This window comes from Pimephales promelas, chromosome 16 (genome assembly GCF_988280905.1).
Source record: "Pimephales promelas chromosome 16, fPimPro1.hap1.1, whole genome shotgun sequence".
Classification (NCBI taxonomy): domain Eukaryota; kingdom Metazoa; phylum Chordata; class Actinopteri; order Cypriniformes; family Leuciscidae; genus Pimephales; species Pimephales promelas.
In genome coordinates, this window is record NC_142784.1 from 21,024,314 (window position 1) to 21,051,816 (window position 27,503).

The window sequence follows — 27,503 nt, forward strand, 5'->3', positions numbered from 1 at the left end:
TGGATCAGTCGTGTGTCTTAAGATCCACTCAGGTGTGTCACCAGCAACGGTGTGTTGCTTATTGTCAGTGTGTGCACCCAGTACGTGTCTGTTTGGATAGCCCATCAAATGGCAATCATGTATAGGCCCATGCCAAGATGATTTATTGACTAACTTGATCAATATGCAAATGCTTGCAAGCTGGGAAATGTTTAACCGCTTCATTAAATGACAAATCTGCACAATCAGTCTCATTAGCTTGTGTGGTCTAGTTATTTACTGGCTCTGTGTGGGCTCATGCCATGCATAACACGATAGCATAATATTTAAAAAGTCACTGTAATTAGCTTATCATCCTAAAGTGACCATGCTGCTAAGTAGTTTGTTTGTTTTTTTAAGTGTAATTCACACTTACATGACCAAATGACCTTAAGTTATTAATTTTCAATGAGAGTTGGCGATTTATGGTTGTCAATGTTTACACGACATGTTAACTTAAACTGATAGTTTTTAGTTGGGCTTGCTAATTCAAGTATCAAGAAGACGATGTCTCATGCTTAGAGTATTCGTTTTACTACAATAGCTGGTACAGTATGTGAGTGGGACGTTTAAGCCGTGCTTATGGGGGAAGCTTTTCTGAATTCAGACGCTGTCTCAAAGTCTTGCTTTTGCTCTATAAAGCGTCAGAGTAAAAGCTTCTTGTGTTTATCTTCCTCTCTATGTTTGTCTGCTTCCTCTGCTGGCATGAAGGTGACTGTGGACAGTTATTCTCAGGATTTGCATAGTTCTATCTTTTGCTTGCTTTAATTTCACATTTCACACTCAGCAGGGGCTGTCGCATTTATCTTCACTGGGCGCTGTGTGAACAGCGTTATCATTAAAATGAAATTTATTGAAGAAGGGAAGGATTAGAGTGTGACACCCTCTTTTGGAAGGACTTTGTACTGCATACAAATGAAACTGCCCCTTTCTCTTTTCCCCCCATCTGTCAATAATGGTGCAAGGCAGTAATGGCGAATCAGTGTCATTTACTCTTATTGTGGCAAATTATATATCTAAAAAAGCAGAGGCAACCTAAAATCTCCACTTTCTGTCTGCAGAATGTCACTGCCAACCACCGAGTCAATGATGTCATTGCGACCGAGGACTGGCACCAGACCCTGGTTGGTCGTTTCATGTACGGTCCTCTGGATATGGTAACCCTGACCGGTGAAAAGGTTAGAAAGCAGTGGTCCACTATCTGTCAATACATTCAAATACGCTATTTGCATGCATAAATTGGTGGGGGGTGGGGTGGGGGGGTAGTTGTTGTTTTGTTTTATTAATATTCATATCGCAAATTCTAAAGACCTCTAAATTAGTTTGTTTCCATTTACGCTGTAAGTTACGAGTTTCTCTCTTGATAACATGCGTAGCACTGTTGTACCGTGGTGCTTTAGTTTTCTCTATAACCTTTTTTAATGTAATTGCTGCAACAATTTCTAAGGTACTAGAGAAAATGGTGCTCAAACTGTTAGTCATTTCCTCTAGTTCATCTGTTTGTTTGGGTTCACTGAGCAACTGAGATAGATCAGGTAAGCAATTTGAGAATCTATTTGTAGGGACGCACTGGAGGCAAGTTGTAGTGAGAACCCAAGTGTAGTATTTATTCAAAAGTAACATGCAACAAGATCAAAACATAAAACAAAAGCATGACGTAGCATGAAACAAAACTGGACATGGACTCATGCAAAAAGGTTAGAGGAAACAATCCTTGACCAAGACACATGGCAACCATGAGGGCTTAAATACAGAGACTAATGACAAGACAAGGGACACCTGTGAACAATGGACAGACGATTAACCAATGACAAGACACATGGCTGGATCACATGACAAACAGACATGGAACATGAGAAAAAAAAAATGTGGTTGTGGTTGGAAGGATTGTTCTCCCTGGTCGATAACATGGTGCAACATGACAAATTTCAGCAGTACGTAGTATGCAAGTTGCCATGTAATGGTCTGTGACATCATCACTTTGCGGTATAATATCTATATCGGTTGGATTGGTTCCACATGATATAATTAAATCTAGTGTATGATTTAGATAATGAGTGGGACCACTGACGTTTTGCTTGACCCCAAAGGAGTTTAATAAATCTGTGAACGCAGCCCCTAACGCACCATTTGTGTTATCTACGTGTATGTTAAACAATTATTGCTTTATCGACCTTGACCAATAGATCTGAAAGGAAATCAGCATAGGGCCCTGGAGGTCTAATATACTGTAGCCAAGGCTAGAGACTATAGGGATTTCTTTCTTACATCTAAGAGCTTAACATTTAGCATAAGTACTTCAAACGAATTAAACCTGTTACCTGTTTTCTGAGTAACATTTAAAATATTTCTATAGATTTTTGCAACACCGCTGCCACTTGCCAAATAATGAGTACTTTGAATAGCAAAATAGTGTTTTCAGTGGTATCAAAATTGACATTTTGGTGTCGTGGCAACCCTAGTATCAGTGTTAGGGGTAACGAGTTACAAAGTAACAAATTACAGTAACAATATTACTTTTTTGGTTAACGAAATAAAGTAAAGCTTTACACTAAAAATATTGGTAACTACACTACTTTACTATACTATAGGAACGCGCTTTCCTGCGTTACCCAAGCCGTGTTTGCCTGTGTGGAAAGTTCCGTCTAGTGGTGCGTGCGCACCGTTGCCATAGAGACCGATTTGAGTGACATAGCTGCCGGTGCGAAGGAGAGAAGGAAGTGGAGATGGAGACGGGGTTTCGGCAAGTGGCAATACCGCAAAAAAGCCGTGCACTTCAAGTAAAATGGGGTCTTGCACGAGCGCCCACACCACAATGACATAATTATTGCCGCGCGCACCTTTGCGCTCGTGCGGACGCGTCGAGAATAAACAAGGCTCGGAACTCTTGGATAACACAAAACGAAATGAACAGGATTGTTGCAGGGTTCATTGTAGAAGACATGCTTCCCCTGTCGACCATTAATCCCCAAGTTAGGTTTAGAAAAATGCATTTTAAATTAAGATTAAGAATTTTATGGGATAAAGTGACCTTTATTTTAGTATTTTTCATTGACCTCTTCATTTTTTGTTTTGTCTCTCAGGTCGATGTGTACGTGATGACCCAGCCACAATCTGGTCGCTGGGTGCACTTAGACACCGAGGTGACCAACAGCAGTGGCAGAGTAACCTACACCATTCCCAAAAGCAAAAATCTGGCAGTGGGAGTCTACCCCATTAAAATGGTTGTTAAGTAAGTCAATGGGACCCTGAAGATTACTTGTAATGTACCCAAAAGTGCTTTATCTCAAGGTTGTCAGAGCAGGGATAATTTGTGAGAATACTAAGAAGCGTTCAATTGGCACTCGTAAAACTCTCACTCTGAGGGCTGAAGGAGAACAACTCCTCGTTGTTAAATTGAGCTCGGGTTTGATCAAGAGCCGGATCTTTGTTCTCCTCGCACCTCATGTCCCTCTTTCCTCGCAGGGGTGACCAGACAAGTGCAGAGGCCTTCCTGACGGTGTTGCCACGGGGGATGGAGTGTGTCGTCTTTAGCATCGACGGTTCATTTGCCGCTAGCGTCTCTATAATGGGCAGCGACCCTAAAGTACGGCCCGGAGCTGTGGATGTGGTCAGGTAACAAATTCACTGAGTGGCTTTGTGTGTAAATGTGTGTGAGAGACAATCGATGCTTTCATTTCATGCCATAGCAATATTGAAAAGAACTGGCCTGCCGGTGCAACACAATTGGATTTCATTTAATAGACAGATAGGGAAGTGCTGATACCAGATATCAGATGGGGTTTGGGATTCACAAATGGACAATCTTGGGTTGTTTCCCAGACTGTCCTTGGGCAAATTTACTGCTTTGTCAAATGCAATCTGTTGTTGGAGGACCAGGCACTATGACTATCCCCAAATCAGTCCCCAAATCATGGGATGGTGCAGAGGGTTAATGATAATATATTGATTGCAGGCATTGGCAGGACCTGGGCTACCTGATCATTTACATCACTGGCCGTCCAGACATGCAGAAGCAAAGGGTTGTGTCCTGGCTGTCTCAACACAACTTCCCCCAGGGAATGATCTTCTTTTCAGAGGGGTTGGTGCACGACCCACTTCGCCAGAAAACCATCTTCCTCAGGAACCTGGTCCAAGAGGTAAATCCGTCTGCTACCGTGTCCACACATACATAGGTCATTCCTATTCTGCAGTACTTTTTTGAACTATATATGAATATGGCTGCATTGTAGTTTAAGTAACTGTTTGATGATGATGTCATTGAGGAACTTGCTTTTGGTAAAATAACATGAAAGAAAGAGAAGTTGAGGACCTATATACAGTATATATATATAATTACCAATGAATTATTTCTTCAAAAAACATGTATTGATTTTAAATGTTGTAATTTCAGAAAAAAGTAAGAAACACCTCAATTGTTTAAATTGCTCATTGGAAAAATAGTAAAGAAATGTTTCTTGAGCATCAAAACAGCCTATTAGAATGATTTCTGAAGGATCATGTGACAGAGCAAGAGAGACTACTGACACCAAAGTTTTGAACAACTGTGTATAGTAGACATATATGATGGGGACATAAAAGTATACCATACCACATAGTAGGATTGAACATCACTTTTTTTTATTCCTTTTTATCTCTTGGCCTCGTTCTCTCACGCTCACTTCCCCTGTCTCACGCATGAGTAGTCATACAGGAACTGAGGTGTTTTCTTAGTGTACCCTCAGGCCGTCTATCACACTTTGACCTTTTCTCATGTTGGCAGTGTCACATTAAAATCAACTGTGCCTACGGCTCCATGAAGGACATATCCGTCTACAGCCTGCTGGACCTCAGCCCCAACCAGATATATATAGTGGGACGGCCCTCCAAGAAGTACCAGAATCAGTGCCAGGTTAACTTTGATTCTTCCTTGTCTTCCATTCAATTTCCACCATTACTGGAAAAAAATGATCAAGTTTTCTCTAATATTTTCTCATGTCTTGTGATCCATCACAGTTCCTGAGCGAGGGCTACGCGGTGCATCTCTCCTCCCTGCAGTTCAGTCACAGAGCCCGGCCCAAGAAGACCTCTTCAGTGCGAATGGTGCTTCGAAAGGGCTCATTTGGTCTTTCGGCCAAACCGGACTTCTTGTGTAAACGCACACACCTTCGTCGCACGATGTCGGTGCAGCAGCCTGAGCCGCCCATGACACCCAACCCTAAGCCAGAACGAGCACAGAGCCAACCCGAGTCGGACAAGGACCATGGAGGTGGAGGGGGTCCAGGCAATGCCATGTGGGCACGGGGGTCCATGCACCGTGGTGACACCACTCCCTGACCCACGAGAAACATAGCGGGGATGGAAAAGGACACATGGGAATGATCTCTCGGTGGACAGCCTAGGTAAGCCATTCACACGTCCATTTGAATGTAAACATGATCTAGACCAGTGGCTCTCAATCAGGGGATTGGGACCCACTAGGGGGCCTCAGAACACTTCCAAGGGGGCCACAAGATCACTTAAAATTATTTAAAATAAGACTTTATTATTTTTATTAATAAAAAAAAAAGATTTAAAATAAACAACAACCAAAAAAAAACTATTAAACAAAATGTAATCTGAACTCTTTTCCCGGAAAGAAAAGTCATGGAAATTAAAATCTTCAATTAATTTCAATTAACTTCAATTAATAAAAGTCATTCAATATATATTTTTAATACTAAATAGAAGTTTTATATATACAGTACAACCAAATGTATATACATTAAAATGTATATTAATTTTTTTATTGGGTAAAAATAGCTTTTTGTGAGTAGATGTTTTTCACATTTATTTATTTATATAGCGCTTTTCACAATACAGATTGAATAATCCTGTAATCACAAAATAGAAAAGTCATGTAACTTTATTGGTAATACAAATTGACAAATGAATAGACAATAAAATTTATAAAAAAAAAATGTATAATGTATATTGTATAATGGAAAAATATTAAATTGGAAAATCCTGTAATCACACAATGTAAAGGTCATGTAAATTCATTGATAATAAAAAAGTGTAAACTATATTTACAGAATTAAAATATTTATAATTATTTACTGTAAATATTTTAATATGTTGCCTCTCCTAGTTTTTGTAAAAGAAAACAGTTTAAATAGATTCATATTGAAGATGGAGCATGTTCATTTATTTAAATTCAAATTTCAAATGAGCATCTAATATTCTAATAAATCCAATATTCTCATCTCATCGCAATTGCGCTGTAAAATATTCCTAAATTCAATTTCAGCTTCGTTGAATTAATAACCCAAATTTTGTATTCGGACCCCAGTAAGCCCTCACCCCCCACGGTATCGGTTTTCTCCTTGAATAATTTAGCGACTTTATCCTTTCAAATTGGGAAAAAGTGATTAGGGACAGTACAAGTACCTCAACATCCTTCCAAACATCTACATTTAATCAGAGGGTACCCCTCCTCCAGCTCCACCTCATTCATAATCAGGACTGTAGAAAAGGCTGCAGGATTATTAATCGATTCTCGGTCTCCCACCACCTCATATCCCATCACACTGCGCAAATCTGAATGCAAATGTGCAACTGGGAAGCTTCTCTGCTGGGCCCAGTGATCTGCAAATAGAGTGCCTAGACATGCCCTGACTCCAGCACTCTTCCCTTTTGCCAAATAATGATTAGATAGATGTCATCCATGGCCATTTGTAATTTTCTCTGATGATATTCATCATGGAATAGATGCTTATTGGAGCGTGACTGCTGTGCGAAGCATTCCTTAATTCACAATCTCTCTCCTCCCTCAACTTCACAGCATCTTTACTACTTCTGCAGATATCACACACCATATAAGACAGATCCCACCTGAGCGGATAAAAACTCCTCCGTGAAGTGCCGCCCGAATGGATCTGACACAACGGCAGACAAACTTTTGAGTCTTGATCCTCTGTTTCAGCAGCAGGAGCGGAGGAGTCTTGTTTCGAAATTCAATTCATCCATGTTTCATCCGTCCGTGATGCTTCGGAGTTGTACGTCAGGAGCTTCTGGATTTATTTAGCATCCTCTGAAGGATTCCTCTCATCACCTGTCAGGAAGAAAGAGGATATCTGATAAGGGAAAACATCAAATTTCTTTTTGCCTAAGCAATATGGAGGAAAAGGGAGCGCGAGCATCCCGCTGCTCGGACAGGTGGCAGCGCTGACTCTTGCAATAATCCCTGTTTTAATATTGCAGGCATTTGTCTGCTCTCTGGGCGGCTGCCTACGGCCCGCTTGTGGCCAGATGGACTTGCAAAACTGTACATTAACCTTTTGTGCCAGTGTGGCGGCCTCTTGTTGCCCCGTCTCTGTACAGCCACTCAGCCAGAACAGAGTCTGACAGCGATGCTGAACTCCGCCCACTCCTCTGACGGGTCACGCCACAGCTCGCAGCTCTCTGGTACACTGCAGAAGCATTTTATAACCAATGATGCTTTTTTGTGCCTGTCTCTTACCCATGTTGTAAATATAAGTGGTGGCACTGAGACAAACGTACTGCAGTATGTTTGATGTTTACGAGCATGTCAATAGCTGACTGCAGCAGTGCTCACACTGCAATAAAGCATTTTCTTAATCAGTATTTTGTCAAAATATTTAAACATCCTGAAAACAAGATACATTTACTTGAATATATCTTGGGAATAGATGTATAAAAGAAAAATTGTTAGATTTCAATGAAAATTCCAGTAGGGTATGAAAAGTAATTATAATCATGTAATAAAAATATATACAAACTTTTTATTAAAGAACATACACTACCGTTCTTAAGGGTTTTTTATTATTTTTGAAAGACATGACCTCCCCGTCTTCATTAAAGAATCTAATAAAGATTTTTTATTAAAAATCATGTGACCCAGAAGACTGGAGTAATGACTGCTGAAAATTCAGCTTTGCCATTACAGGAATAAATGACTTTAGAAAAAAGTTATTTTTAAATTTAAAAAAATGTGTATAAATTGATATATATATTTTTTAATCAAATAAATGCATTGGTGAGCATAAGAGACTTCCAAAAACATTAAAATATCTTACCAAACTTTTGAACGGTAGTGTGTATTCTCTGAATATTTTTTTTTCTTAAGCAAATGCATCTTGTTAAGAATACTTATAAAGTTTGACTGAAAACCAAAAATACAAAATCTGATTGTGAAAATATTTTTTGTAGTGCACTGGCCAAATTAATATTTTAAATTTGTATTGTAACGTGATTTTGCTTGTCAAGATGTCATTGTCACTAGAGCCAGACCAATATATCGGCAGGCCGATATTATCGGCCGATATTAAGCATTTTCCAAACTATCGGTATCGGCAGTTATAATGGCTGATAAATTAATATTTCAAAAATAAAATATTTCTTTTTAAAATGCATTGTCATATTATTTTAGTTAAAACTCATAAATAACTACAAATAACTAATGTTAGGGAAATATGTTAATGTTTTGTTGCACGTTTCTGAAAAAAAAATGTATATATCGGCCGATATATCGGAATATCGGATTTTAAAACCAAAAAATATTTGTATCGGTATCGGCCTTCAAAATCCTTTATCGGTTGGGCTCTAATTGTCACATTAATCAGTCTTATTGGTACAACGACTTGCGCAAACAGACATTGATATTGTTTACATGTAAATCCATCTCACCGAGTATGATGGTCTTGTTGAAGAACATACTATATTAGTATTTTATGCTATACTTGAGGATAAACTTGGTGTTACAATAAATAAATGTAAATAAACTACTGTGTTTGAACAAAAGGCACTATCAGGCCGTTATAATGATGGTGTCACGATGACTCTGCCAGAGGGTGTCCATAGTCGGTAGTTCTTGTAATGTTACATTTTTTCCTATTGCAATTACTGATTTTTTTGGTATTTTGTATGGGGCTGTCTATTGAAAATTGCAATTTCACAACTAAAGTATTTATTATTTTATTTTCTTGTATATTTAACTGTAATTCTTTATATCGCCCTAGAAACTGTGTGAAAGTGGGTACTAGGCATGAGTGTTTTGGTCTGTGTGGATCTGTATCTACGTATATGTGTATGTACATTACATGTATGCAAGTCTTGTGTGAGTGTTAGTTTGGAGATTTTTGTATTTATTGTATACATTTTTAATCAGAGATTGTGCCAGTGGCCTTTTAATCCTCTGATAGTTCCAGTTTTAAACCGAGCCTGTAATTTAAGTAGATTTTATAGGCAGACTTTTTAATTCATTTGTGTGTGTGATCATTGAAACAACATTGCTGAATTGTCAATATACTGTATATGGACTTGTTTTCAGCCTTATCAAGAGGTATATTTATTTGTCTAATATCTATATTCTTGGATGGTGTGTGAAAAAGTATATTTGTATTTTAAAACAAGTAAAAGACATATTCAATACACAACTGTGTCAGTGGCCTCCCATAATAGGTTTCTTGACAACATGTATTATTGTGATATTTGGTCAAGTCAGTCTATTTCAGTGGATGTGCTTCTGTTGGGCCTATGCCGAGCTGTATACTAACTAAATAAACCATTGTAAAACCTGCTTGTTATATCAATTCAGATTGTGGCTCTGTCAGTACTGTGAAGTCGTGAACTTTTTTTTTCTGACCAGCCTGAAAGATGAGTAGCCTACAGCTCTATCAATTCACACACACATACAGGAAGCAGCTCAGTGATATTATACTAATTACTCTGTCAAGAGTCACAACGCTTTAGATGGACGGACCTATTCTTTAATAAGTATGCAAATCGCTTTTGCGCTGGTGTAAATTATCCCTGAGCAAAGGAGTGAGTGATCCAAAACATACCAGTCAGTTTTGTCTTCAGCACTCAATTGTGTCAGCCACTCTGAGTAGTTTAAACCGAGCTCAAATAACATATATCCTTGAAAGTGACAAATGTGCAGACAAGGTTTCTAGTGAAATTAACTTTTTCTTTCTCTCTCAAGGGACAGTTTTCAAGATATTGTCGCAGGTCTTTTAAAGTCAGGAGGTGAACATATTCTCAGTGGCTAATAGGCTGTTATAGGTAACAGTGTGATATATTTCCTGCAGTTGTGCATTTACAATATCCCAAAAGTCTCCAAAGATTTTTTATTTCATAGAGATTAATCTTATGTTTCTGTTTAAATTCGGACTAAACTGCTCAAATCATATGGATCCGCTTTACGATCTCTTTATGAACTTTTTGAAGCGTCAAAGTTTCAGTTGCGTAGATGTCATGGAAGGACAGAAAGCTCTCAGATTTCATCGAAAAGGTGTTCATTTGTGTTTTGAACTTGAACGAAAGTCTTGCGGGTTTGGAATGATATGAGAGTGAGTAATTAATTACATTCATTTTTGGGTGAACTAAGCCTTTAATAAATGTATCCCGTTCATTCTTTTGCATGCTATGGAAATCCTTTAATCACAATTCACACACTTTAGCATATTATATTAATGCTCCAGATATGTACTGGAGAGGTCAGCAGGTTTAAATTGTGTGAATTTATCAATTGGATTATTGATCTTGACCTGCCTGCATTGTTGCACATTTTCGATTGAGTGCATCTTTATCATATTTGCGTGGTAATTCCTCTTTTCAAATATTGCTGATAATCACTTAATTTATCACCAAAATGAGCATTACTATTAATCATCTTCTCTGCAAATTCATGTTTATATTTTCCTGTCATTTGGGTTACTTTAATTAGAAAATGTCCCATCCTGTTTTTACCTTGCAATTTCATTTGATCTGATCTGAACTCTATTGCTTTTATAGAAATACTACAAACCTTTTTTTTTTAAAGGCAGGGACCATATTTTGAAACCTCACAACGTAGAGCCTATTTCAATCTGATATAATTCTGTAAATTTAACTTGATGGCTTTAAAAATGAATATTCAGCCTACACATTAGAGCCTTTTATATCATTATGAACATTGGTCCCAGCACAGCAATATCATTGAGGGGTTTTTTTTTTCTCCAGCCTTTTAATGGAAGCAAATCAAACTCATAGTAGATATGATTCCTGTAAAGGGGGCCTTTAAGACCAGTAGTTCCACTACAGTAGAACACTTTCAGTGTTCATTATGATGCATATTTGATGATCCGGAGCTTTCTGAGACTGCAGTTTAGTATCAAATGACTTCCTGGACAAGGACTTGTTTTGACCTGACAAGCAAAAACCTTCTGCAAAACAACCATAAATAAGCACTATAGCGTACTCTTTCACTAACTATTACATACAGCAGCTAGTCTGTGAAAATTCATATCCTGCTACAGAACATTCTTCAGCTGCAGGGTCAAGCCCATGAGCCCCCGGGGACTAGTTTTCAACTCACTGTTGTTTATGAGAAAGTCGTGTAGCATCCAGCAGTGTCTCGAGCAAGTTCCTGTTAAAGGTACAGTTGATACGTCCAGAATCATCATTACTGCCTTAAAGGAGTAGTTCACTTTTGCTGATAATTTACTCAGCCCATGTCATCCAAGATCCAACTCTCCTGTTCGAACTCGTTCATCAAAATGAACGAATCTTTTCCCGAGTCAATTTGTTCATTTTGTTCGTTGAATGAACCAAATGACACGAAAAAAATTCGTTCATTTTGATAAACGAGTTTGAACAGGAGAGTCACGAACACGAATCACAGAACAGAGCAAGGCGACCATTTGAGCTTATAAAACTTAAACTTTGTTATTTTTTTTAAATGAGCGAACGTTTCGCTTGATAAGACCCTTCATCGTCTGGAATCGTTTAAAACCCTTTGAACAGATTGCAGTTTGCTCTGAAACTGTCTTTTGTACCTTGAACCGTAAAGTGCATTACATGGAGAAAAATCCTGGAATGTTTTCATCAAAAACCTTAATTTCTTTTCGACTGAAGAAAGAATGACATGGATGTGTTATATGACATGGGGGGGTGTAAATTATCAGCAAAGTTTTTTTTTGTTGTTGTTGTTTTTTAAAGTGAACTACTCCTTTAACGTTTGTGAAATAGCAGAAAATATTTACAATGCAAGAATATACAATTAGAATTTGTATGATTTGCATGTTGACCTTATAAATGTGAAAAGGCCTTTTTTGGGGGGTTCAGTGTTCTTTTGTTTTCTACTTTAGTTCTTTATGTGTTTTTTATTTATTTATTTTTTTGTGCGTACACTGTAAAAAATATCCGTGATTTTAACAGTAAAAGACTGTAAAAATGCTACAGTGCAAAACTGTTAATTTGTTAACAGAAAGTTTCCGTACTTTATACGGTAAATAACTGTGATATAATTTTACAGTAAAATACCGTTAAATTTACAGTTTTTGAAAGTGAAAAAGAACAAATCGTTGTATAATTTACAGTGAAAAACCGTAAATTGACATTCCCACAATTCTCTGTGTGACACTTTACATTTGATGTATTTTTGTTGAAATAACTATAGTTCCTCATAGTTTTATTGTTTTTTTTTCTAATCCGTTATGTACATTAGGGTTTTATGTTACATTTAATGTTGTTAAATTAATGTTTATTGCATTTTTTAATTTAATGTGTGTTACCATGATGGTGTTTAATGTTTGTGTGAATGACACTGTGCAGCTTCTTTATATAAGTATTATTTAAATAGGCAATCACTTATGATGATCTGTGATTGCTCAAGTAACTCTCATCACTGCTGTGATGATTAATGGTTGTCAGTGTATTACAATGGTCTAAAACAGATATCAATAAGTTGGTAAATCAACATTTAATCAGAAAATAACTTAAAATTTACAGTAATAAACCATATTTTAAGTCTGTAAAACCATTAACGTTCCTACCGTATTTTTAACGGTAAAGTTCTGGCAACCACAGCTGCCGGTTTTTTACCGTAAAATTTACGGTTTATGTTTTACAGTGTACTGAGAAACTTGTTTCATTCCTAGTTTGGTTTTCTATTTTTTTTTTCTTTTTTTTGCTGTTCTTTTTATTTGTTTTGTTGTTTTTTTAGCTTTTTTATGTTTTTTTTTTTTTCTTTTTTAGTTTTTGGTTTGTTTTTTATTGTTATTTTGTCCTAGGGTTTAAATTTGTGCTTTTTGTTTTATTTTTTATTTTTTTCTTGTTTCATTTCGTCTCAACTTTTCTATTACTAATTTCATGGTATTGTAGTCTAGATCTAGAACACATTTTCTCTTTTTGTCCACTGACACCACAATGGACTCAACCTAATCAACCTAATAATCCATCTTGATATGCCACACCTGAGATTGTTTTTTTTTTTTTTTATGTTGGAATGGTGATGAGTTTATTCTGTCTGACATATACTTGCATTATGGCTAAGTTATTTTATAATTTTATTTCATAGATGTTCTGTAATTTATTATGAACTTTACACACATAGCTTCTTTTTTTATATGATTTTTTTACGTGAGGATAAAGTGATTTGTTAATTGGCATTTATAATTCAACTGATTGGCTAAAAATACTAACAAAGTTAAAAACTCTGGGAAGAACAAGGTAGGAACCGGCAAGCAAAACTTTAATAACAAAATAAACATAATTGGCAAAACGAAAGTAAGCGGCAGTTGCCTCACTGCCAACTGCTGCATAAACTTAAAACCTTGCTGAATTGTAATGGTAAAGTTGATAAAAAATCACATTCGCCATCTCGTTATTGCTACAAATGTGTCAAAAAGTTTGTGCAGGATAAATTATGCTGTTATTTCCCTATACCTGCAACCGGCTAAAATAGAAAGTACAGGAGGTGAAAGGCTCTTCACATTTGGGTTATTTTCATTTCAGACTGCCAAAGCTAAACGCAGTGGACAATACATTATACCTGACAGAAATAGCCAAAAGTGGGCTGAGAGTGTTTTGAGAGCCCACTTCTGGTGAGGAACGTGAATAAACAAGCACCAAATTGATGCATGTGGCAAAATCAAGCTGTATTTATTTGGACTACCAGCTAACTAAATAGCCAGTTGCAAAGATTCAACATAATTGGCAGAATTTCATTAGCCCCATCATTTATCGTCTCTAAATCAATTAGTTTGGTGATTTACATTTACTTTTATTCATTTAGCAGATGCTTTTATCCAAAGCGAAAAATAGAAGCAGTTAAACTAACAGTAGGACAACAATACGTAAGTGCTACAACCCCTCTCAGTTTACTTTTAGTGCAATTTTTTTTAAAATAGAAGAGAAGAGAAAGTGTTAGTACAACTGAATCAAGTGCTGTCGAAAAATATACGCTTTTCCTTGTTTTTTTTGTAGATTTTATGACCTACTTATTTGGTCTTTTTTTTTCACGCACCTATCACCTGCAGGTGAATAAATTCTCAATTCCAACATCTGCATTTTCCATATAGGCCTATAATTAAAGCACAGTTTCCCCCTCTTGTATGTAGTTCATGCAGTGAACTCCAATCATTGGCCACATGTTAGGTTATATGGAATCACATTGACATAATAGGGATAGAAATCTGGAACCATTCCAGTTGCTTATGATTCCATTTAACAAATAGTTTTGCACCTTTAAAGGTTAGCATTAAAATGGCACAAATATGTTGTTAATCATATCTAAATCTATGTCATCTAATAAAAGTTCTGACTGTAATGGCACATGCTGAACACATTTCTCAAATTCTCAAGAAATGCGAATTGTCTTTAGGTCATCTAAATGCAAAGTTAAACACATCAGCTTCATCTAATCAGTAAGCTTTTAAGATGGTGAAACTTTGCAACATTGACCTGTGAGCAACACTGCTGGAGCAGCAGGATCGTTCCCTGTTGTGTCTCTGGCCTCACTGCAGATCAGGCCGAAGAAGCTCATGGATGTTTCAGGTCCCAGGACTGAAGCTTCGTCAATGGAGCCTAGTTCCAAGCTTTTTTGCTGTAGATCCGTGAGACGATGTATCCCTCTGGTATATAGACAGGAGCTCTACAACATCCTGCGCATGACCGGACCCCTGGTATGAACTCTTACTTCTCTTACCTATACACTAATATTATGCACATAACATAAGGATGAAATATTCACATATTCATATTAACATAATAGACTTTCACCTCATGTGGTAATTCATATTAACATACCATAACTTTCACCTCATGTGGTAAGGAATGAATCTGCGAAGGACTGTCATTATTTCCTCAAATGGCTTAGTGCTCTCACACACTTCTCATTTACTGACAATTCTCAGGTTGTCATTCCAGGTTGCATCGCGCATTCTGAATTATCTCCTGCCGTTTGTCATAACAATGTTTTGTGGTCGCCTGGGAAACAGTGAGCTGGCTGGTTATGGAATGGCTTCAGCTGTGAGTTTGTTTCAGTCTGCTTATTATTCCTCTTGAGTGTTTCAACCTGTTTGCTTTGTTGTAAAATAAACAATGGTGTATGAAATGCACAGTGTCGTAAAGTTCAGCCATCAGAGGTTTGACATATCATAAGCCCTTGGTTTTGAAGCTAGTGTACTGAGTTCAGAGCATGGCTGAGAAGTAACTGATACGGGTTATTCTGATTTATCAGACGATAAACATAACAACTGCGGCTACAGGTGGAGGTCTTGCGCTGGCTGCTGACACGCTTATCTCTCAGGTATGAAAATTTGCACTGTAAAAATTAATATGCTTTATCTAATCAATTGAATTGTGGCAACAGATTACATTACAAGCAATATTATTAATTAAATTTAACAAATTAGAATTGAGTAATAAATGATCAAATTATTCCTTAAATGTTAACCATTTAAAATGAGTAAAGTTTACACCAAAAAAATTTACAAAAATATCTCACGAACAGACAGACGTCAAAGATTAATTAAGAACTCTTTATTTTATGTTGCCAACATTGAAGACACCTGATGTTAACAAGCAGAATCACTGAAGGAGAAAAACACTGATCACCATAATGGTGACTTCAATTTATGTTTTTGTTTTGTTTGTATTTATTGTAAGTTTTACTAATTTTAAATGGTTGACTTTTAAGGAATTAATTTGATTAATTATTACTCAATTCAAATTTGTTAAATTTAATTAATAATATTGCTTGTAATCTGTTGCCACAATTTTTTTTGATTAGATAAAGCATATCCATTTTACAGTGTGTGTGGATGCAGTGGGGTCCAAAAGTCTCATACCACACTGGAGAGGTTTCAAAACCCCCTTGCAAATGTATTAATTTAATATTTTGTACAGAAAGTCAGATGTGTATTAAATTAGGAAAATGCTAAATAAGCAATTTTTGCACCCCACTGGAACTCTTGCAGTTAAATACAGAATACTGAAATTCTGAATTTGGTACCAGATGAGACATTTCAGGAATACAGTATCAGTTTAAAGTGCCGTGCCTGAGATTTGGTCTTATGTTCCCCTCAGACCTTTGGTGGGAAGAACCTGTACCGTGTTGGCATCATCTTGCAGAGAAGTGTCCTGATCCTCCTGCTCTTTTGTTTGCCCTGTTGGGCTCTGCTAATAAACACACAACCCATCCTTCTTCTGCTGGGTCAAGACCCAGAGGTGGCCAGGTGAGTCAATAAACAAATAAATTGGTAACACTTTATTTCGATGGTCCCTTTTAGACACTGTGTTTACTATAAGTAACGTTGCACCTACATGTACATGTCAAGCAGACAGTCTGCTTAATATCTGCTTCACTTTATTTTGATCATCCACCAACAGACATTATACTAACTATCTTTGCAAGCCTATATGTCAACTTATTCAACTAACCCTACCGAAAGTATAATACATTAATAATTGTATACATATAGTGCTTTTTCTTAACCCTAACAAAATCTTTTGATGTTTATGCTAAAAACAAGGACAAATCTATATTTTACGAAAACATGTTTTATGAAATTTTGCAGAAAATGTGTAGATATTTCGATATTTTTACTGGATAAGAAAAAAAAACTGTTAAAACTGTAAAATGTTATGGTGTGGTGGCTTAAACTGCAACTAAACCAGGTTAATAAAAGTATGTGCTGAATGACTTATTGTTTACCATTTAGAATGAATAAATCATTTTGACTAGAGCCAAAAAAACAAACAATATTTATGCATGTTAGTGTAAAATTATATGTCCCCAAGGTTTTGAGCAAACAAGAGAGCGTCTTAGAATGACAATTCTCCCTATCTCTACAAACATATTTTGTGACTTCCTTTCCTAAATAAATATTAAATGAGGCGTTTTAATGTGCAAAGACACATGCACTAATAAACAATTTAGATGCAGGCCAGGATGGAAATGACAGTGCAGCAGATTTATTCTGCTCTGTGATAACTCGCAGCATTCTATTTAAAATTATTCATGGTGCCTTGTCCTCTATATCAGTTACAAATGTGTTCCTTTTCAGGATAGCTCAACTCTATGTGGTCTGTTACCTGCCAGCAGTCCCAGTGAGTCATAAAAAATAGCATAATTTTCCTCTTGCCATATAATCTACATTCTATATCCTGAAAAATGATACACATATTCACCCAGCTCCAGCCAGCAGTGTTTCCCTTTCTCTCTTTCTTCACACAGGCTATGTTTTTGCATCAGCTGCAAGTAGCCTATCTCCAGAACCAGGTATGCAATCTTCTTTTGGCTAGTTGTAAGTGTAGATAAGCACCTTAGCTGAGCTCTTCAAAGTAATGTTGCATGCAAGATCTTAGAACCTGCAGAGTATCCTATCAAATCCAGCCTTCAACTGTGATCTTTACTGGCAAAGATCTTCTTGCTGTATGATTTGTAAATGTAGCTTCATACAGTATGCGTCACTCAATATAATGTCACAGCAGTGACTATAAATCCAAAGGAAGCTTTAACAGTAGCTGTTTTGGGTCTGTAGGGTGTGATTCTTCCTCAGATGTATGCAGCCATTGCAGCCAACATTGCAAATGTGGCGACAAACTACATCCTTCTCAACTGGTTGAACCTTGGGTTATAGTAAGTCGATGTGCTGTCATCTCATTTACATACAATATGTATTGTGTTAGATATTCATTATAGTTACAGTCGGTGAAATTGATTGTTTAAGCGCTGTTTCCTAATATTTTGTCCTGTAGGCTACAGGGATTTTTCACTGTTTATATGTTTATTAGTGATTCATTCAACCGATTCATTCAAACAAACGGATTCCTTCAGCAACGAATCAAGTGACTGTCTGAATCTGAAATCGCATACTTTTCTATTATATATAGTAGGTGAAAAACAGTAAAATGTTAAAATTTACAGTATTCATAAAACAGTAGGCGAAAAGTATCTGGATGAGATTCTGAAGTGCCTATCTAATGGACACTTTATCCCATGAGGCCTTGGGGAGGATTTGCATGGTAGTGAAACGACGAATGAATTGAAATGCCATTGTGTGTTGTTTGGATACGCATGATCTGATTCTTGTTTGGGATTATTTTTATTTTATTTTTTAAAAACACATGCAGTAACTCACCATAATGTGTTTAAAGTGTCAAATAAAAATGTATAAAAACTATCAAACATAATCCTTCCATAAACCACAAGACACTCATATTCGTGCCTTGACAGTTTTTCATTTAATATTGCTTATATGTCCATCCATACAATGATATTGAACTACCGTACTAGTTTTAAAGTCATGCATTTTTCTGGTATTTGTATTTCAGTGGATCTGCAGCAGGCAATACCATATCTCAGATCTATATTTGTGTTTTCCTATATTTATATATCCGCTGGAAGAAGCTCCACATTCAAACATGGGGAGGTGAGCAAACTAGATAAACTTAATGGTGAATAATCTTTTAATAAGTCCATAAAATACCACTCCATCTGTGTCTGCAGTATCTTTCTCTGCCCACCACAGGCTGGTCATGTGACTCACTACAGGAGTGGGATGGATATATGAAACTGGCCATCCCCAGTACCATGATGCTCTGCTTCGAGTGGTGGATTTATGAGGCTGGAGGGTTCTTAGCAGGTAATTTCTAAAGGACTGAAGTCAAAAACAATTTCTTTGTGTTTATATACAGAAAGAAAGCCTGTAAAATGTGATAGTACTATGCATTTTATTAGGCCTATTGTCATGAAGAACATCCTCTAATTACAATGTTTGTTTGGATGAAGTGCTTAATGTGGTTTCAGGTTAGTTTGGCAGCGGCTATTTGCAAATGAAACACATTTCCAAATATCTGTCTCTTTCAGGGATGCTGGGAGAGTTGGATCTTGCAGCTCAACATGCAGTCATTATGCTGGCTTTTATCAACTACATGGTAATTTAAGCCTCAATATTCCACCAATTATTAAGTTCCAGAAGGAACATGGCACATGCTTCTCTTCTCCCACTACTTATCAAACAATGATTTACTTTGTTTCACATAACCAGACAAAAAAGTATAGGCTATAAAGAATCATAGAGAATAGAGAACTAATAAATTATGAACTAGCTACACACATATACTATTGTTCAAAATAATTTTCTTAATTGCACTTTTACATTAAACTGATCAAAAGTCACAGTAAAAATATTTATAATGTTACAAAAGATTTCTGTTTCAAATAAATTAAGTTTTTTTAAACTTTCTATTCATTAAAGAACCATAACTGCTTACCTGTAGGTAACCGTTAGTAACCAAGTACGTTCCCTTTCGAGAACTGTTCACTCGTATTGCGTAGTTATACGCTATGGGAAACTATTTTAAAAAGCTGAGCTATTAGCTGATGACTTCGCTCTGACTACCGCCTAGAGCGGACAAGCCTGAGACTTTTACTAGAACTAAAGTCAAAATCCAACGGGGAGATGGGGCCCTCGAAGGGATATGTAGAGGTTTGGGCCCAACAGGGACCAAGACCTCCTATATAGAAAGGACCCGTGCCTGCAGGGTCGGCACTTCCAAGTTGTAAAATCGTACAAATGTGGACAGCGAAGACAAGCCGGCTGCAGCACAAATGTCTTCAATTGGTACACCACTGGACCATGCCCATCAAGAGGCCATGCCCCTTGTGGAATGAGCCCTGACTGACGTCTATGGGGCAATGAAGGCCCATTGAAGTGTAGGCTAAAGAGATAGCATCTACTATCCATTGTGAAAATCTCTGCTTCGTGACCGGGGACCCTTTTGTGCGGCCACCGAAGCATACAAAAAGCTATTCCAACTGCCTGAACAGGCAGAATGCTCCTAAATAGACTCTGAGAGCCCTGACAGGGCAGTGTAGATTCAAGTCTCTATTGTCTTCCTACAGGGGAAGAGCCGATAGTGAAATAACCTGGGCTCTGAACAAGAGAAACTTGGGTACATAACCATGTCTTGGTTTGAGGACAACTATGGAGTCGTAGGGCCTAAACTGAAGGCAGGAGGAGTGCTTGTAAATCGTCTACTCGCTTGACCGATGCTAGGGCTAGCAGGAGTGCGGTCTTGAGCGAAAGTGGCTTTAAGTCAACCGACTGAAGGGTCTCAAAAGGGGGTCCTTGAGGAACGTAGATTGGTCCCAGGCAGGGATAGAGGGTGAGGTCATGCTGGTTATCCTAAAGATTGGCCGGCCACAGCAGCATGGAGGGCTGCTATGGCAGCCTCATGCACTTTGAACTCGGGGGTCCGGCTCGCGTCCAGCAGATCTTAGAGAAAGGAAAGTCCGGGTGGTGCTTCATACGAATATGGATCTAGGGGTTTCAGCCAATGTTGAAGGGGGCTGCAGTAGACAGCATACACAGTAGACCGAGCTGAAGTACTTACGTTGCAGACACCTTAACGCCCAGTGCCCTTTGAAACGTTCCGAGGGGCGTGAGGGAGCCCGCTTTGAACGAAGCAGCTAGCTGTTGAATAGAGTGCGGTCTGGCTTGAGCCAAGCTCTCATCTGAACAGATCTCAATAACTGTTAACCTTGGTACCGACATTCATCAAAGAGATAGGTCTAAAAGAAGTACAAAGTTCGGGATCCTTGCACTTTTTCAGAAGAAGGCTAATAGAAGCCTGTCTCAAAGTGAAAGGATAAGAGCCATTTGACTGAGATTCTACATAAACATCATGTAACAGCAGAATGAGTTGATTGTGGAATGCCTTGAAAGATTCAACCGGGAACCCATCTGTCCCAGGTGCCTTATTATTTTGCATATTTTGTAGAGCCAATGTAAGTTCTTGCTTAGTCAGTGGACAGTTCAACTGATCAATTGCATCTGTGCTCATATCCGGAAAGTCTTGATCTTGTAAAAACACATCCATATCAGTCAAGTTCGATGGAAATTCAAAACTATACAAAGATTTACAAAAGGATGAAAATACTGAATTAATAAGGTCAGGTTCCACCACCAACATCCCTAAGCTTGGCCTGCGAGAGCTGAAGTTGTTCTGCATGACTTAGAACTTGGTTCACCAATCTCGGTCCTGGAGGGCCACTGTCCCCGCAAAGTTTAGCTCCAACCCTGGTCAAACACACCTGAGCAAGCTAATCAATATCTTCAGGATCAGTAGAAACTCACAGGTAGGCATTTTTGATCAGGGTTGGAGCTAAACTCTGCAGGGACAGTGGCCCTCCAGGACCGAGACTGGTGAACCCTGACTTAGAAGAATGTGCTGCCTTAGACCTCCATCCAACCGCGGTGGGAGGATAAAGATGTGCAGCCACCGCCTACTCCAGGGGGGGGCAGTTTGTCATATCCCTGTCCCCTGCACCATCAAGTGTTGAGAGCTTCGCTAAGGTTGAAGTACACAGGCGAGCCGAGTAGGGCACATGCCACAACTTTGTGATCTCCTCGTGGACCTCAGGGAAAAAGAGAGCTGGCTGCTGGCGAGGGGCCTGTTGGCACCTCGGCAGGAACCACTCATCGAGGCGGTTTCTAGCAGGCTGTTCCAGTGTAGACCAGTCGAGACCCAGCTCTTCGCGGGCCAGGTGCCTTTGTCTGGCTGAGACGGGGGGCGGGGTCAACAGTTGAGATGGGGCCGGAGGGGCACTGGTCCGTCTTTGTGAATAGACCTGGTGACTCGCTCTCTGGAGTGAGTGAGGCACATGGGGACTGACCCAGCGTGATCTAGCTCGTTCATCCTCTGACCCGAGGGGCAGGGTTGCTCTCTGACATAAAGAGAGCTCGTGAAGAGCGAATTCAGGAAGCTGAGCAGGAGGTCGCCAGTCGCTGAGCTGCTGCAGGTCACTGCGTTCCACTGCTGGGCCAACGGCGATAGAGGCTTCTTTGTCCAGAAAAGTCAGCGAAGAGATGCGAGACTAATTAAAATGCTAATCTAGGCTCACCGAAGGAGATTAAATCTGATTCCTATGGCGAAATGGGCCATTTATATAGTCAGCAGCCACGTCCATTCCGGCATGTTTCGGCACATGCAAAGCGGGAAACACCCTGATAAGTTTGCGTGTCCTTGCTGCTTCGCCATAGGTTTGTGCAGTTGCTACAGCCCAGCCAATTAGCGCGCTTAGACAGCATGCACTATGCTTGCTGTGCAGGTGCACTGCGTTTTTAAACTAAAGGATTCAATATTCTCGAGAAAATGTGTTTTCCCATAGTATAGAGCTACACTATACGAGTCAGCCGTTCTCGAAAGGCAACGTCCTGACACCAAACTTTGGAACGGTAGTTTATTTTCTTAACAAGTTTTACTGGGATCTCAGTTTCCATTAGGGATTCAAGGTGCCGCATGTGTACGTGTTGGCAATGCACTTGGAGCTGGAGATATGGCCGGAGCGATCATCACCAGCAAGGTCTCGCTGACCTGCACAGGTTTACAAACAGCCATATTCCTTTGACACATTCATCTTTCAGCGTCTGCTCAAGGTTGACATGTCTTTTTTTCTTTTCCTTTATCATCTGGATGCAGCTGTCTTGGCTGTTTTGCAAGGTCTTGTGCTAGCTTCAACAAAAAACATAATTGGTTTCTTATTTACATCAGACGAGTAAGTATTGTTTTCCAAATCAGAGAAAGATGTTCTTTAGACAGTACTGTACTAAAGATTGTGTCTTATTTTGTAGGCGTATTGTGGCGCTTGTCTCCAAAATTTTTAACGTCTACTGTGTGCTTCAGTTCTTTGACGGTCTTGTTGTGAGTACTTCGCATTGCTCTTACTTTTTCTGAGGAATTTATTTTATTTCTCGTTTTAGATGGCTGTGTTTAGATGGCTGCAGCTTTAAATGCACAGTCACTTATAAAGTCTGTAAAAATGTCTAAATGTATTGTTTTACTCTCTCTTCAAGTGTGTCTGCATGGGTATTCTGTTAGGATCAGGGCAGCAGAAGATTGCAGCCGTTGCTAATTTCTTCGGGTATTACTGCATTGGACTTCCACTTGGCACCTCCCTCATGTTTGCTGCACAATTACAAGTTGTTGGTTTGTTTTCCTTCATTTTTTTATTCTGTGATCTTATTAACAGTTTAAATTGTCACTTGTACTCGTTGATATTCTGTGAACTTGTCATCTTCTCTAGTCACCATGTTAACATGTGCTTTATAAATCATAATTTCATCGGGTTGAAGCACGTAGAGAACATGAGTGGACCCAGCACGGGTCCCTGCAGAATTGCATTAATATGTCTCGAGCACAGCATTCATTAAAACATTTCTGTAATGAGATAACAGCTGTCCTAGAGCAATGTCCTCTCTTGCTTTCACAGGTTTTTGGCTGGGACTTCTAATTTGTGTATGTGTGCAGTCCAGTTTTTTCATTGCAGTCATTTTTAGACTCAACTGGAAGAGAGTGACCAAAGAGGTAGGCCATCTTAATTACAGCTCTTGCAAGGTAGCACTCTCGTAATAGGACTCTTTTTTTTTTTCAATTCTTCTCCTTCTACTTTGGCTAATTTAGCAGACTCCATTTAAACTCTTTGTATACTGCATATTTCAGTCTTAGGTGTGCTTTCTATTTTAGGTTTTTGTGAGCCTTTCACAGTCCATTTAGTATGAGACTTGATATGGGACTTGATTTTGTCATTAGGATTAGATCGGATTATGAAAAGTGGCTTTTTATTTATCAAAATGGAGCCAGACTGCATTGCTAAATCAATGACTAAAAGTGACATCAAGGCCAAGTATAGTAACCCATACTCAGAATTTGTCCTCTGCATTTAACCCATCCAAGTTAGCGCACACACATTAGGAGCTGTAGGTAGTGAACACACTGAGTTTGCATTATCTGGCCTAAAGAGATGCGTATTTAAATGGATACTTCACCTCTGGAAAGATGAATTTGTATTTAAAATGGGTCACTTATAGAAGAAATGTGAAATAATTTTTGGATTTGGAGCTTTCTAGACTGAGAAAAGCCAGAAAATGTATTTTGGCTTATGTGGATGAAAGACAACAACTCCCAAAATGCACTTGCTTCGCTGCCAGCGCAATAGAGCGCAGTGGTTAAACAACAAATCTAGGCTACTGGGTCTGTCCGGAATTTTGAGATCGCCCAAAATGTCCAGGATTTGGCTTTTGCGTTCTACAGTCGCCATTCGTTATGTTTACTGTGGCAAGCAGGACGAGACTGAGGGCCGTGAGAGAACCGAGCAAGGCCGGTGTCGTGATTACTGATGAGCGAGACCTGTGAGACGCACCAGTCTCGTATCTCTCACGGAGGAGCGGGAACTTTCTTAGCAATGTTAAAACGCACATCAACCGATCACATTTTTAGCGTTCATGTAAACACTACATTCAGATTCACCAATCGAAATGAATTCATTTAGATTGAAACAAAAGGTGTACATGTAAACAATGAGTGGCGACTGCAGAAAGCAAAAGTTGAATCCAGGACATTTTACGATCTTGACATGTCCGGGAAAAAGAGGATGGTAACCCCTACTACTCAGCTTTCTCTACCGAACAAGAGCCTTCCAAAAAAAGATGTCTGACACTATGTGTACATGCTGTGAGTGAGATCCCACCCTCTATGGTCGGGTTGAAAACATGTGGGACAGCCCCTTCTACTTACTGTGGTCTGTAGCCTCTGGCCAAAAAATCCTCCAATGACGCAAAATGACGATTTCCTTGTTCGAGAAGCCGTTTCACTCAGATAGCACATTATGAAAGAAAAACACTGACTTCATGCTGACTTTAATTAATTTCTGTTCTCATCTGAATTATATAACTAGATATAAAGTTATATACATAACATTTCAGGCAGTGGAACGAGCTGGAAAGAGTCAAATCTCTACAGTGTACCCTGATAGTCTCACTGTGAGGCACAGAGAGGTATGTCTGTTGACTTTTACTGTATCTGTTACAAAAAACCATCTCGGAAAACTCAGCTTGTGTCTTGTCTGCTCTCAGAATGGGGAAGAGTATATGACTGTGAACTCAAATGATCAGGATGGAGAGCCAGGCGTGACTCGCGTGGAGGAAAAGCCCACAGCTCTGCTCTCTACCTCTCAGCTGATCCTCAGGAGGGGTCTGACTACCCTCGCTGCTCTTCTCATCCTAGCTGCAGGGATAGCCATCCATCTCATTGTGCCTTTACCTGAGGTGTCTTATGCTCTAAGGTCAAATACTACTTTAGAGTCAAACTTTACCACACCGTCAACTCTCATCCATTCAACTTCAATCTAAATCTGAAAACAAGAGTATAGAGCTACAAACAATTGTTGGAGCATTACATACATAACAAATGTATATTATATTATATTATATTATATTATATTATATTGCGTATTAAATTATATATATTTTTAATTGCAAAGACAAACACTGAATAAGAAAATTATATTTTGAAATATCAATTTAAAAACATGCAGATTTTTTTATTTGTAGAAATTGAAGATCGTTATTTAAAATGTATTTTATTCACATTTTATTATTCCCAGCTAATACAGCTAATGCAGCGAATACTAATGTCTTTGTTCGGGAGTGACAAGAAAGACATAATCCAACTTTTCCCCAAGCATTCATGGGTCAGAAACTCATTTTAACAGTCACTTTGAATGAAGCAAGCCCTGCATGGCCATGTTCATCAGTAATAAGAAAGGAAAATGCCACAATCCCTAGTAAAAATCTGGGATTTGTACCTGTCCTCTGCCACATTAAGCCTTTAGCATGACTACATTAGCATTTCTGAAGAAAAAAAATTAAATATAAAGTAGAACACGTTTAACTTAATGCGAGAGCTTAATGTTCAATCAAAAGCAGTCTCTGAATAGTATTTTGTAGATTTCGGCATTCTTGATTTGATATTTTAAAATAATTAATGTTGAAAATGATTAATCCGATGTCCTGATATTTATTAATCTCTCGCATACATCCTTAATTTAATACAAAATTAACTTATAAGAAATAAAAGGAGACCGGTTGGTGTATGAGCAAGATTTATTTGACAGATGATAGGAAACGTATTAAACGTTCAATTTATGACTTAAATGACGCATGTTTAAGAATTATAATAAGTATTAAGCTCTCGGTTCAGATTGCTCCGGAAAGCAGGACAGCTAGATTTCACTCACACATGTACATGTATAATTTAATATTTATCACGTTTACAACATTAAAATTCATGTGCTCAGTTCTGTAGCAATTCAGTGCAGCTGTACAACACATTTTTGTATTTTATTTCTCTTCTTTCTTATTCTTTCTCTTGAAATCTTGCCAGATCGTTCAGCTTTTTAAACATCCCAGTGGTTCAAAGGTTGGTGTGAGGAGGATGTTAATGTTTATTTCTGTCCTTTAAAAAAGTAACCATTTTTCCTTAAATAACATACTGTATCTATGATGATGCAACATATTATAACACACGTTTAGATATTAATTAATTTTTGGAACCTGATTGATGATTCACTGATTTGTTTGTAAATGATCATGCGGCTGTGAGATGTATGCAGAAACTAGCCAAAATAGATCAAAATTGACATTACCGGCAAAGGACAGTTGTAATGATAAACAATTCTGGGGTTTTGAAATGTTAAAGTCATATTTGTGGTTTTAATTTGAAAACTGAAAGAGCAGTTGAATGAATCATTTTAAATGGGTTAATGGAGGGGGATGTGAAAAAAGAAAAAAGAGAGCTAGCATGAAAAAATGTGTATGACATGCACAAGGCAAATAAAAAAGTTGTATGCAAAGTTCACACAAATGTTGTGTTTGCATGTTTTATGGGGACTTTCCATACACACAATGATTTTTATACTGTACAAACTGTATATTCTATCCCCTTACACTAACCCTACCCATCACACGAAACTTTCTACATTTTTACATTTTCAAAAAAAACATTTTAGTATGATTTATAAGCTGTTTTCCTCATGGGGATAAAAAAGTCCCCTTAAGTATTTTGAATATTGCCGTCTTTGTGGGGACATTTTGTCCCCATGATGTAGGTGACACACATGCAGGGAGACACACACACACACAACTGCTTTTTTAGGTAAACCTTGCTATTACCGGGTTGGAAACATTCGGCAGAGATTTTGGTCCCTATTGACATGATAGCATCACACAGTTTCAGATTTGTTAGCTGCACATCCATGATGTGAATCTCCCGTTTCACCACATACCAATGTGCTCTATTGCATCTGGATTGAAATCTGGTGACTGTTAGAGTACTACATGGCGCATTATCATAATAAACTGAAACTGATAAACATGATACTGAAAAAGCTCAAT

The 27,503-nt window shown here is 38.2% G+C and overlaps 2 protein-coding genes across 7 annotated transcripts in view; both read left to right on the forward strand.

The window, feature by feature from the left end:
* Positions 1 to 9,590, forward strand: part of pitpnm3 (PITPNM family member 3) — an 80,659-nt gene extending 71,069 nt beyond the window's left edge. For 2 of the 3 annotated variants that reach the window (XM_039671157.2, XM_039671159.2), the window contains exons 14-20: positions 1,080 to 1,196; positions 3,102 to 3,250; positions 3,484 to 3,633; positions 3,974 to 4,157; positions 4,781 to 4,909; positions 5,014 to 5,399; positions 6,821 to 9,590. In XM_039671157.2, coding sequence (XP_039527091.1) covers positions 1,080 to 1,196; positions 3,102 to 3,250; positions 3,484 to 3,633; positions 3,974 to 4,157; positions 4,781 to 4,909; positions 5,014 to 5,334 — 1,050 coding nt within the window. In that variant the 3' untranslated portion in view covers positions 5,335 to 5,399; positions 6,821 to 9,590. The remainder of the gene's footprint in view (positions 1 to 1,079; positions 1,197 to 3,101; positions 3,251 to 3,483; positions 3,634 to 3,973; positions 4,158 to 4,780; positions 4,910 to 5,013; positions 5,400 to 6,820) is intronic. The other variant, XM_039671158.2, reaches the window with a different exon arrangement.
* Positions 9,591 to 14,730: 5,140 nt separating this feature from the next.
* slc47a5 (solute carrier family 47 member 5) lies at positions 14,731 to 27,467 on the forward strand. Of its 4 annotated transcripts, none has more exons than XM_039670670.2 (17): positions 14,733 to 14,945; positions 15,190 to 15,291; positions 15,503 to 15,571; positions 16,351 to 16,499; positions 17,331 to 17,373; positions 17,501 to 17,545; positions 17,808 to 17,905; positions 18,601 to 18,698; positions 18,798 to 18,911; positions 19,136 to 19,203; positions 22,547 to 22,655; positions 22,753 to 22,828; positions 22,905 to 22,974; positions 23,127 to 23,259; positions 23,543 to 23,637; positions 25,035 to 25,106; positions 25,185 to 27,467. In XM_039670670.2, the coding sequence occupies exons 1-17, from the start codon at positions 14,805 to 14,807 to the stop codon at positions 25,458 to 25,460; spliced, it is 1,758 nt and encodes a 585-aa protein (XP_039526604.2). In that variant the 5' UTR covers positions 14,733 to 14,804; the 3' UTR covers positions 25,461 to 27,467. The 4 variants fall into 4 exon arrangements, with proteins under 4 accessions (XP_088977330.1, XP_088977331.1, XP_039526604.2 ...); XM_039670671.2 differs by having other exon boundaries at positions 14,858 to 14,945; positions 15,177 to 15,291; XM_089121204.1 differs by having other exon boundaries at positions 14,731 to 14,945; positions 25,035 to 27,467.
* The last annotated feature ends 36 nt before the right edge of the window (positions 27,468 to 27,503 follow it).